At 32.8% G+C, this 12,435-nt stretch overlaps 1 protein-coding gene across 3 annotated transcripts in view; it reads right to left on the minus strand.

The window, feature by feature from the left end:
• The window catches only part of AUH (AU RNA binding methylglutaconyl-CoA hydratase), a 161,819-nt gene that overhangs the window by 99,506 nt on the left and 49,878 nt on the right, over nucleotides 1-12,435 (minus strand). For all 3 annotated transcript variants that reach the window (XM_024731936.1, XM_024731935.1, XM_024731934.1), the window contains exon 4: nucleotides 7,016-7,102. In XM_024731936.1, the coding sequence (XP_024587704.1) occupies nucleotides 7,016-7,102 (87 nt within the window). The remainder of the gene's footprint in view (nucleotides 1-7,015; nucleotides 7,103-12,435) is intronic.

Raw genomic sequence — 12,435 nt, forward strand, 5'->3', positions numbered from 1 at the left:
TATATATATATATTCTTTTTCATATTCTTATCCATTATGGTTTATTACAGGGTATTGAATATAGCTCCCTGCGCTATATAGTAGGGCCTTGTTGTTTATCTATTTTACAAACAATAGTTTGTATCTGCTAATCCCAACCTCCTAATTTATACCTCCCACTTCCTTCCCATTTGGTAACCATAAATTTCTCTTCCATGTCTGTGAGTCTGTTTTGTAAGTAACTTCATTTGTATCATATTTTAGATTCCACATATAAGTGATATCATGTGATATTTGTCCTTCTCTTTCTGACTTACTTCACTTAATATGATAATACCTAGGTCCATCCATGTTGCTGAAGACTGCATTATGAAATTTAATGAAGATTTTAGGATCCAGCACATGATACCTTTTTATAAATATTTCACATGTTCATGAGAAGTATACATACACTCTAATCTGGGGTTAAGAGTATATTAAACCAAACTTGGTACTCAGGTTGTTCAAATCTTTATTTTTAAGCTTTGTCTTTTGACCTCATTGATAAGTTGGGAGAGATGGGTTGCAATTATCCACAATGACAGAGGATTTGACAGTTTCTCCTATATACATCCAATATAGCTTTATTTGTACATTTTGAGATCTTTGTTTTCAGGTGCATACAAGTTCAGTATGACATTTCCTAAGAAATTTAAACTTTTATCATATGCAGTGACTATCTTACTAATAATCCTTTTTATCTCAAAGTATATGTCTACATACCTCTTTCCTTTGGTTAGGCATCTCCTGGCATAAAAAGAACTATACCAGATGTGGCTATTATTAACAATACACAGCCTATTTACATTTTTTAATCAGATCTAAACATCTCTGTCAACAGCAAGTTTAATCAACTGACATTAATGGTAATTACTTATTTCAACATCTTACTATTTAATTTGTCCTAAGGTTATGCTTTTTTTTATATTTTTTATGGATCTGATGAACTTTCTTTTGGTTTTTGTTTTGTTTTTCTTACTACTCCCTTCACCCTCCAACTCATCTGTAAGCTTTATGCTCTGTTTCCATGAAGAATATCTTAGGACCCCTATCAAAGGATACATAGGCCTTAAAACCTTTCATCTCTGAAAAGCAAAAACCAATGAAAAGCCCTGAGCCAAGCATGAAGCAATGTATCCAAATTAGAACTGAAAGTCAGTAGATTTTTTTAAATATATAAATTTAAAAAGTGGAAGACTAGAATTAATTCTAAAAAACAGAAAAAATAAAAAAGATAGAAGACATCTGAGATGGACAGATAGATGGATGGCAGTGAGGGAGGGAGAGAGAGAGAGAAAGGGCAGGTGAGAGGGAGAAAGGAAAGAAATCAGGCCGTGTGTCTGCTTCAGCACAACCTGTGAGCTAATATGGTTTTTCTGTCTTTAAATAGGTAGAAAAAAATCTATTTAAAATACTATTTCATAACCTATAAAAATTATATGGAATTCAAATTTCACTGTGCATGAAATTTTACTGTAACAGAAAAACACACATTTTTTTACACATTGTGGCTGCTTGAGCACTGTATGTCAAAGTTGAGTAGCTGGTACAAGACAAGGATGTCTCCTGTCACTAGTCCTCTTCAACATCATGCTAGAAGTCCTTACTAATGCAATTAGACAAGAAAAGGAAATAAAAGGTAATACAGACTGGGAAGGAAGACATTAAACTGGCTTTGTTTGCAAAATATATTTTCATGCATGATGTGCAGAAGCCTGAAAGAACTAACAAAAACCTTCGTGGAACAAATAAGCAATTATACCAAGGTTGCAGGACACAGGGTAAATATACAATAAGTCAATCATTCTTTTATATACCAACAAGGAATAAGTGGAATTTGAAATTAAAGACACAATATCACTTACACTAAGACCCCAAATAATGAAATAAGATATAAATCTAACAAAATATGTACAAGATCTATATGAGGAAATTAAACTAATGCTTGAAATCAAGGAAGAACTAAATAGAAGATATTCTGTGTTCATGGATAGGAAAACTCGATATTGTCAAGATGTAGATTCTTCCCAATTTAATCTATGCAATGCAATTCTCAATCAAAAGCACAGCAAGTTATTTTGTGGATATTCACAAACTGATTCTAAAATTTATATGGAGGGCTTCCCTAGTGGCGCGGTGGTTAAGAATCTACCTGCCAATGCAGGGGACATGGGTTCGAGCCCTGGTCCGGGAAGATCCCACATGCCGCGGAGCAACTAAGCCCGTGCGCCACAACTACTGAGCCTGCACTCTAGAGCCTGCCAGCCGCAACTACTGAGCCCGTGTACCACAACTACTGAAGCCCACGTGCCTAGAGCCCGTGCTCCACAAGAAGTCACTGCAACTAGAGAAAGCCCCCACACAGCAACAAAGACCCAATGCAGCCTAAAATAAAATAAAATAATTTAAAAATAAAATTTATATGGAGAGGCAAAAGAGCCAGAATAACCAACACAATATTGAAAGAGAACAAAATTGGAGGACTGACAGCAACCAATGTCAAGAGTCACTATAAAGCTACAGTAATTGAAGACAGTGCGGTTACTGGCAAAAGAATAGACAAATAAATAAAGGAACAGAACACAGAGCCCAGAAACAGATCGCATAAATACAGTCAACTGATCTTGACAAAGGAATAAAGGTACTATAATGGAACACTGATAGTCTTTTCAACAAATAGTGCTGAAACAACTGCACATCCAGAGGCAAAAACATGAATCTAGACACAGACCTACACCCCACAACAATTAACTTAAAATGGATCACAGATCTAACTGTAAAGCACAAAACCATCAAACCCCTATAAGGTAACATAGGAGAAAACCTAGAAACCTTGGGTATGACAATGACTCTTTAAACACCAAAGGCACAATCCATGAAAGAAATAATGGATAAGTTTGACCCTAATAAAATAAAAAACTTCTGCACTACGAAAGATAACATCAAGAGAATGAGAAGACAAGCAACAGATTAGGACAAAGTATTTGCAAAAGACACACCTGATAAAGGAATATTATCTAAAATATACAAAGAACTCTTAAAACTCAACAATAAGAAAACAATCCAATTAAAAACTGAGCCAAAGACCTTAATAAACACCTCACCAAAGAATATATACAGATGGTAAATAAGCCTATGAAAAGACACTCCACATCATATGTCATCACGGAAATGCAAATTAAATCAACTAAGATCTACCACTACACACCTATTAGAATAGCCAAAATCTGGAACACTGACAACACCAAATGCTGGCAAGGATGTAGAACAACAGAAACTCATTTACTGCCGGTAGGAAGGCAAAATGGTACAGCCACTTAGGAAGACAGTTTGGCAAATTCCTATAAAATTAAACAGACTCTTACCACATGATCCAGCAATCGTGCTCCTTGGTAGTTACCCAAAGGAGTTGAAAACACGTCCACTCAAAAATCTGCACACAGATGTATATAGCAGCTTTATTCATAGTCGCAAACACCTGGAAGCAACCAAGGTGTCCTTCAGTAGGTAAATGGAGAAACTGTGATACATCTATACAGTGCAATATTATTCAGCAATAAAAAGAAATGAGCTATCAAGGCATGAAATGACATGGAGAAAACTTTAATGCATGTTACTAAGTGAAAGAAGCCAATCTGAAAAAGCTACATATTACATGATTCCAACTATATGATGGAAGAATATGGAGACTGTAAAACATGGTTGCCAGAGAGGGCAGAAGGGATGGATAAGCCAAGCACAGAGGATTTTTAGGGCAGTGAAAACACTCTGGACAACACTATAATGATGGGTACATGTCATTTTACATTTGTTCAAACCCATGGAATGTAAAACACCAAGAGTGAAGCCTAACACAAACTATAGACTTGGGTAATTACGTGTCAACATAAGTTCATCAATTGTAACCAATGTGCCTCTCTGGTGTGAGATATTAATAATGGGGTGGGGAGACTATGCATATTGTGGTGGCAGGGGATATATGAGAAATCTCTTTACCCACCCCTAAATTTTGATGTGAACCTAAAACTGCTCCTGAAAAATAAAGTCTTTAAGAAAAAGAAAAGTTGAGTTACTGCAACAGAGACCATAATACCCCTGCAAAGCCTAAAATATCTGCTATCTGTCCCTTTAAGAAAAAGTTTCCTAGCCCCTGGTTTAATGTACTAAACGAACAAATTTGATCAAGACAGTTTTTACCTGCCCTTCAAAGTCTAAGTCACCACCAAAGACATCTTAAAAATTTTATGTCCATTGTAATGCTGTAGTGAAAAGTATCATTACCTAATATTGGGGAACTCATGGAATAGGAAAAAGAGTACTGGATCAGGCTCCAGAACAGAAATAGTACAGCTTCAACCAGTGAAAAGAAAAATCTACTACAAAAAAAGTAGTTCTTCATTTAAAAAGCATCAGAAAAATTCCAATTTCAGATCCAATAAAATAGAAAGAGGCTGGGAACAAACATCAATGTAATGTTTATAACTGAACCAGTCTTGGCCATTCACCCCAGCATATATAGAGAGTTACAGACAGCATCAACTTTTATTTCCAAGATCAAGTTCTCTGACCAACATGGAAACCAAATCCATGCTCTGCCTCAGAAGACATCTATCTCACCATATGGTTGAAGCTGGAGAGAGAAGCAGAGGAGAGTCTTCAATAACACTGGCAGAGGATAAACAAAAGTCATGAAGGTGACAAGAAACATTCTAGAAACCAAAACACATATATTTTTTTTAAAACTTAGCTCTAAAAAAAAAAGGAAACAACAATAACAAAACCACACAAGACCCCAAAAGATGCCACATGGTCAAATTCTAATCTTTCAAATAACAGATGATTTCCCTGTATAGTACAGAAAAAGGTGAAAAACTTTTCACTTCATTCTATGAAGGTTGTATAAACATGATACCAAACCAGAAAGGGTAACACAAAAAACAAAATTAGAAGATTCCCATCTCGTTTATGTTTATATCAAAATATATAAAATTAAATCCAGCAGTATATATTAAAAACCACCATAACCACGAACCACAATGACCAGGTAGTGCTTATTCTAGTAATACAAGGCCAGTGCAGCATCAGTAAGACTATTAATACAATTCAGTATAATAAAATCTGAGACAAATTTTAATATATACCATCCTGAGACATAACAAAAAGGCAGCTGACAAACTTTAACCCTTATTCTCGATTAGAAAAGAGTAGCAAACTCCTAAAAAAGTTGAAATAGTAGAAAACTCTCTGAACTTGATATTTACTGGCAAAATATTAAAAGCATTCATTAAACTCAAATAAAGGTAAGGATGAACATGATCTCTTCAACAGCTGAATATTGTACCAAGAACCTTAGCCAATGTGAGAATATATGAAAAATATGTTAAGATTAAAATGCTGGAAACAGAAGAGATAAAAATTGCATTTTTTATATATAATGAACTTTTTTTGCTTTCTGGAAAACACAAGAAAATTAATTGAGAAAAAACAATGGCTTATACAAGTACAAGCACATAAAATTTACCAAATTTCCTACGGAACTACAACAATAACCAGACTTCATCAGAAAAACGGTGAAAAGATCCCATTCAAAGGAATAAATGCTATAAAATAGCTAGGGATAAATCTGAGGGGGGAAAAAGATACAAGAAAAGGCCAATGTGAAGAAAACTTCCTTGATGAACATTAAAACATGAATGACCACCCCCTCAAAATAAGAGCCATGCATATCATGGATGGAAAGAGTCAGTATCATAAAAATGTCAATTCTTTATAAACAAGATTTATAGAAATTCCAATCGAAGTCTCATGAGAGTATTTTTCTTCTTCACTTTAAAATTAATAATTCTAAACTCATTTGGAAGAGTTGATGTGTGAGAATTAGCAAAGAAAATCTTCAAGGAAAAAAGAAAAACAATAATGACAGGAACTTAGTACCCTCTAGATATTAAAGCTCCTAGAAGTGAATTAGGGTGGAACATTAAAAGGCAATACCTGTAATACATTTAACAACAAAAGATTAATACAAAATTGGCTTTAGGTAAATAGTTATTAAATAATGCTATAGAAAAGAGGATAAAGAATGTGAAAAGGCAATTTACAGGAGGGGAAAGGCAAGTCTAATCTGAAAAGATATAGTAGCATCCGAGAAAGTGAAAATTAAAAGGCTAAGATTATTTTTTTCTTCAACTCTGGCAAACTTAAAAAATAGCAACATTAAATGCTACAAGACTATAAGGAAACAGGTACTGTCGTGATTGATGGGAATATAAATTACTACCATCTTTTTGCAACATAATCTGGTAGGATTTATTAAAATGTAAAATGAACACATGATACTTAGAACTGCAATACCATGTTTAGCAATCTTATAAATATACATACTAATGTTCTAAAAGACTTTGTACAAAGATAATCACTGCTTTATTATAAATAACAAAAATGGCAAAAACCCCACAAAAACAAAACACCAAAACAACAAAAACATCCTAAGTGTTCATTAATGAAGAAATAGTTTAAAATTTTGGATAAACTATGCTATGGATTACTATGTAGTAATGTATTAAAAAGTATTAATAATAAATTGATATATACTGAAATATAAACACTACACAGAAATTTATAATTCTAAGGAGATAGTATGATCCCGTTTATGTAAAAAACAAAAAAATTCCCAATCTATAAATATGTCTGTGTATACAACTATTTAATATAAATACTTATGTCAAAGGCTTATGCCAAATTATTCTTTGTTTTCTAATAATTACCTCTATATGCCATGTCATCATAAATAGGAGGCATCTTTCATTATAAAAAAATTTTTCACAACTTTTCAAATTAAATATATTACATGCTGTTTTACAACCAGCTATAGGTCATGACTATCTAACTATATAAATATTTTAGCCAAAGCTTATACATAAAGACAATGTGCAACTTTTAAAATCTGACATTTAAGGTCACCTTCAGCATGCTAAAAGGAGAATTTAATTGTGCTTACCGATTTCATTAATCACTGCTCTTATTTTGGAAACAAAAGGACCAACTTCACTGGAATTCATTTTGACTCTTTCCTTAAGGTCAGCACCTGCAAAGTATTTTATTTACAAATATAATCTAGTTATAAACAAAATTTTAAGGCAACAAATTGAACATTTACTTAAGATTCATATATAACTTGAAGACAGACTAGATTTATCTATCAAAGGAATCACAGTAACTAAGTTTTCCTTCCCCAAAACCAGCACCAGATTGAATATAATATTTGTTTGTTCATGTACCTACCATGTGCTTAAAGTAATGCTTCTCAAACTTCATGGTCTCAGAACCCCTTTATACTCTTAGAGAAGGAGGCATTGTTAAGATTATATATATCTACCAATAGTTATTCTATTAGAAAATGAAACAACAAAATTTTTAAAATATTTATTTATTCATTGAATAATACAAATAAACCCATTCCTGTTAACATAAATGATTACAGACTGATGCCACTTTCTTGGTTCTTGAAAAGATGCTGGCAGTTCTATCCACCACTGCTTCTGTCCCATCAGTGCAAATGCCAACCCAATGAAAAGGGCAAATCACACCTTCCTGCTACGAAAATCATTGTGACTTCATGGATGCCCACGCTGGTGACTGCAGATCACATTTGAGAATCACTGGCTTGAAAGTATATGCAAATAGACAATTTCATAATTATGACTTTATCACAGAATCATAACTTTGGAACAGATAAAAATAAACATAAGGAATTCCTTAAGGGATTGTTTACTCTGTGGCTCAACAAAGACCTTCTTTTTAATAAAATTAAACTCACTGAGAAAAGGTATGTCCCCAACAAATAAAAAACAAAGTAAAATTACAGCATAGATAGTATATACTCAACTACTTATTTTCTTATTAGCCCATTATAAATTGATCATGACTAGATGTAACATCAAGTAGCAGCTGATTCTGAGCCCATATACTTCCTGTGGAAGTGACAACTGCAGTTGACAAAACACATATCCTACAACCCATCAGCTCTTAGGTATATATACCCTAGAAAATCTCTCAAATATATGCCCAAGGAAATACATACAACATTCAATACAACATGTATAAAAATAGCAAAAAAATGGAAAAAACCTAAATATCCACCAAAAGGATTAATAATAAAACTGGGACATATACAATAAAATGTTATATGTGCAGCATGAAAATGAAGGAATTAGAGTATAAATATGGATAAATCTAATGATGTTGCAGGATTTATAATTATATAAATAAATACAATATATATTTATCATTATATATAATTACTGAAAGAAACACAGGATAATAACCATTTAAATAAGTTTTTAAAAGAAGAATGCTATGTAGGGATATAAAACATACATGGAAATGATAAATTCCAAATTCAATTGGTGGTGACCTCTGTGGGGGAGGGAGAGAGATGTGATTGGCAATAGACACAGAACTTCGATCTTATTTGTAATACTGTGTTGCTTAAGTTAAGTGGTGGGTACTCAATATGGTAGGTAGTCATGATTTTTGGATGTCTGATACATGTCTTCATAATTTTTTCCATGGAGAATTAAAATTTAGCATGGAAGAAAAATGTTAGTAGTGTCAAAAGAATTCTAAACTAGTAGGATGTATTTGTTAAAGAAATAATGGTTCAACTCACTGTCATTTAACATTAAGAATATAATTTTAAATTGAGAATATAAAATGTTGCCTAGTGCATGTTAGCTAACACATATTGGTTAATAAAAGCTAAACGTAGTGTGGTATGGGGGAAGGCAATAGACGAAAGAGGAGCCAAAGCAATGAGGAACTGAAAGCTGATGGGACAGATAGGGACTCTGGATGAGGTGGTCCTGAAGGAGCCCCTGTAACTGTATCATGGGACCCATCACATCCTCTGGCCTCAGGGCACCATTAGGGTACCCTCTAACACAGCTCTAACTAGAGCTCCAATGGGGGGCTTTCACCAACATTCTGCCCCTGTGACCACACAGCAGGCTCTGAAAACCACACTCAGGTTAAAGAGACTAGGCTGCTGGAAGCCATGCCAGGACCTAAAGGGAATCAAGGTTTGCTCTTAACACGTGTGGCCCATTAACTGCACACTTAGTCCCAGCAGAGAAGTGCAGAAGATGTGTCTCCTTATGGAATGCAGCTTTATCCACACAATGGTATGAGACAGAAAATGATTATCTTTAAAGTGAAGAAAGAAAATAACTGCCAATCTAGAATTCCAAACAAATCAAACCTATCCTTCAAAATGATGGTGAAATAAAGACATTTTACACACCCACTCACAGACACACACACCCACAAACAACAATTTGTCACCAGCAGACCCACGTGAAAATAAACACTACAGGGAATTCTTCAAGCAGATTATGAGAGTAGAGTTTTAAAGCTTATTTTATACTCCTTACAAGTGATATGTCTTAAAATATAAGGGCACAGACTGGCTAAAAGGGTAAAAAACTTGCAAACATTAAGCAAAAGAAAACTTGTAAAGTTATCTTCATCTCTGACAAAAGAGAAGGAAGGCAAGAAACATCACTCAAACTAGAGGGTTATTTTATAATAATAAATATGATGATCCATTAAAAAAAGCCATAAGAATTCTAAATTGGCATACATAAAAAAGACAGCCCCAAAATACATAAAGCAAAAACTAACAGAACTAAAATGAAAAACTGCCAAGTCTACAACCACAGTGGATTTTAACAGACCTTTCACAGTAACTGATAAAGCAAGCAGTCAAATATCCTTTCAAATATTCCTATCAAGAAATAAAAAATAGGAAAAAATTAATCCCAAAGTAGAAACTGGAGCAAAAAAACCTTTTAAATAGAAAACAAATGTGCGAGAGAAAAATCAAAATAGTCGGTTCTTTGAAAAAAAAACTAAAATAAAAGATAGACCTTTTAGCAAGACTCATCATAGATAATCAGAGAAGGCACAAGTCCCAACTGAGAATGAAAAGGAGGGTAATACTAAGGATTTTACACACAATAAAACAATATTATTAAAAACTTTGGCCCAAAGGATTTGAAAAACGACAGGAAATGAACAAATTCCTAGGAAAACACAACTTATTAAAACTGAAAAAGAAAATCTGAAAACACAAATACATATTAAAGAAATTGAATATGTAATTAAAAACTTTCCTACAAAGAAAACTGCATGCCCATATGGCTCCAATAGTAAATTCTTCCAAACATATAATGAAAAACATTTACCATCAATCTTAAAAATGCTGACATGGAGAACAGCAAAACAAAAACTTGAACAGAACATTGTAAGAAAATAACATGACGGGCCAATTTTTCTCATAAATAAAGTCTCAAAAAATCCTAAACAAAGTATCAGTGTATCATACCTAGTAGTAACATAAATAAAATATATCAAGACCAATTTATACTCAGTCCAAGATTTACGACTGGACTTACATTTTTAATATTAAATTTTTTAATTTATGAAATTTTTTAATTTATGTAATTGAGAAAGGTGAAAAACATAAATTTTCAGTAGGGTCAGAAAAGTAGTTGATAAAATTCAACACTCATTCTTTAACATCTTCACTGAGGTATAATTTACATAAAATAAAATTCAGTCATTTAAAATACACAATTCAATATTTTTTAAGTAAATTTACAGAGTTGTACAACCATCACCACAACCCAGTTTTAGAACATTTCCATTATCACAAAAAAGGTCCCTCATACCCATATGCAGTCACTCCCTGTTCTCACCTCTAGCCCCAAACTAATCTACTGATATTTTCCTATTACTTTGCCTTTTCTGAACATTTCATAAAAATAAACTCATATAATATATGGTCTTCTGTTTCTTTCTTTCACATAGTGTAGTGTTTTTCAGGTTCATCCATGATATAAAGATGAATCAGTACTTTTTATCTTTTTATTACCAAATAGTATTTCATTGTAGGAACAGACATTTTGTTTATCCATTCATTGGTTGATGGACATTTGGGTTGTTTCTACTTTTTTGGCTATTATGAAAAATACTACCATGAATGTCTGCATACAAGTCTTTGTGTAGAGAAATTTTTTCACTTGTCTTGGATAGAGTGGAATTGCTGGGCTATATTGTAAATTTCTATTTAACTTAAAAAAGGAAAGAAGAAAAACAACCTGCCACTGTTTTCCATAGTGGCTGCACCACTTTACATTCCTATCAGCAATGCCTAAGGGTCTCTATTGTCCTACAAGGTCACCAACACTAGTCTGCCCTTTTATCATAGCCATTTTAGTGGACATGAAGTGGTATTTATTATGGTTTTAAATTTGCATTTCCCTAATGACTAATGAGGTTAGCATCTTTTCAAGGTGCTTATTAGCCATTCATACAGTTTCTTGAGTGAAATGTCTATATTCAAATCTTTTGCTCATTTTTTTGATGGAAAATTTATTTTATTCTTACTGGGTTGTAAGAGTTATATCTTACATACAAGTCCTTTTTCAGAAATATGATTCACAGTATTTTCTCCCTGTGGCTTACCTTTTGATGATTCTTGATGGTTTTTCGAAGTTTAATTTTAATGAAGTCCAATTTATCGATTTTTTGTCTTTTATTACTTGTACTTTTGGTGTCCTCTCTAATTAACACTCATTATTAATTAAAAATTCATAGCAAAGAAAAAAATCTTTTTGATTTTATAAAGAGTAATTACAAAATACCTATAGCTAACACCACCTTTAATGGTCAATTACTTCCTCTCACAGACCAAGAATGAGAAAAGGTACTCTTTATCACTTCTACAGATGGGAACAGATGTACTAGTCTGCATAATAAGAAAATTTTTTTAATTACAAGGAACAGAAGGAAAAAATAAAACTGCCATCATTAGCAGATGACTTAATTATACATGAGGAATATCCGAAAGAATTTACAAACCATAAAAATAAGTGAATTTAGTAAGGTTGCTGGATACAGGTTCAATATTAAAAAATCAACTTTCTATGTACTAGCAAAAGAAATTTGTGAAATTTTAAAAAGATACCATTTATATTAACATTCAAAAATCAAAGAGCCAAGGAATAAATCTAATAAAAGATGTATAAAATCTTGACACAAAAACCTACAAAATCTAAATTAAAGTCCTAAACAAATGGAGGAATATATCATTTCATGTGTTAGAAGATTCCATACCAAAAGATGTAAATTCTCTCCAAATTAATAGATTGGATGTGGTTCCAATCAAAATCCCAGTGCTTTTTAGCAATTGACAAAGTGGATATGCAAAAGCCCAATAATAGTCAAGATAATCTTTAAGAAGAAAAAGCTGGAGAATTTATATTAAAATAAGATGTATTATAAAGCTACAGTAATTAAGAAAATGGGACACTGGCTCAAAGATAGAGAAACAGAGCAATGGAACAGAATAGCAAGTCC

Source organism: Neophocaena asiaeorientalis, unplaced genomic scaffold, assembly GCF_003031525.2.
Source record: "Neophocaena asiaeorientalis asiaeorientalis breed wild unplaced genomic scaffold, Neophocaena_asiaeorientalis_V1.1 scaffold160, whole genome shotgun sequence".
NCBI classification, from domain to species: Eukaryota; Metazoa; Chordata; class Mammalia; order Artiodactyla; family Phocoenidae; genus Neophocaena; species Neophocaena asiaeorientalis.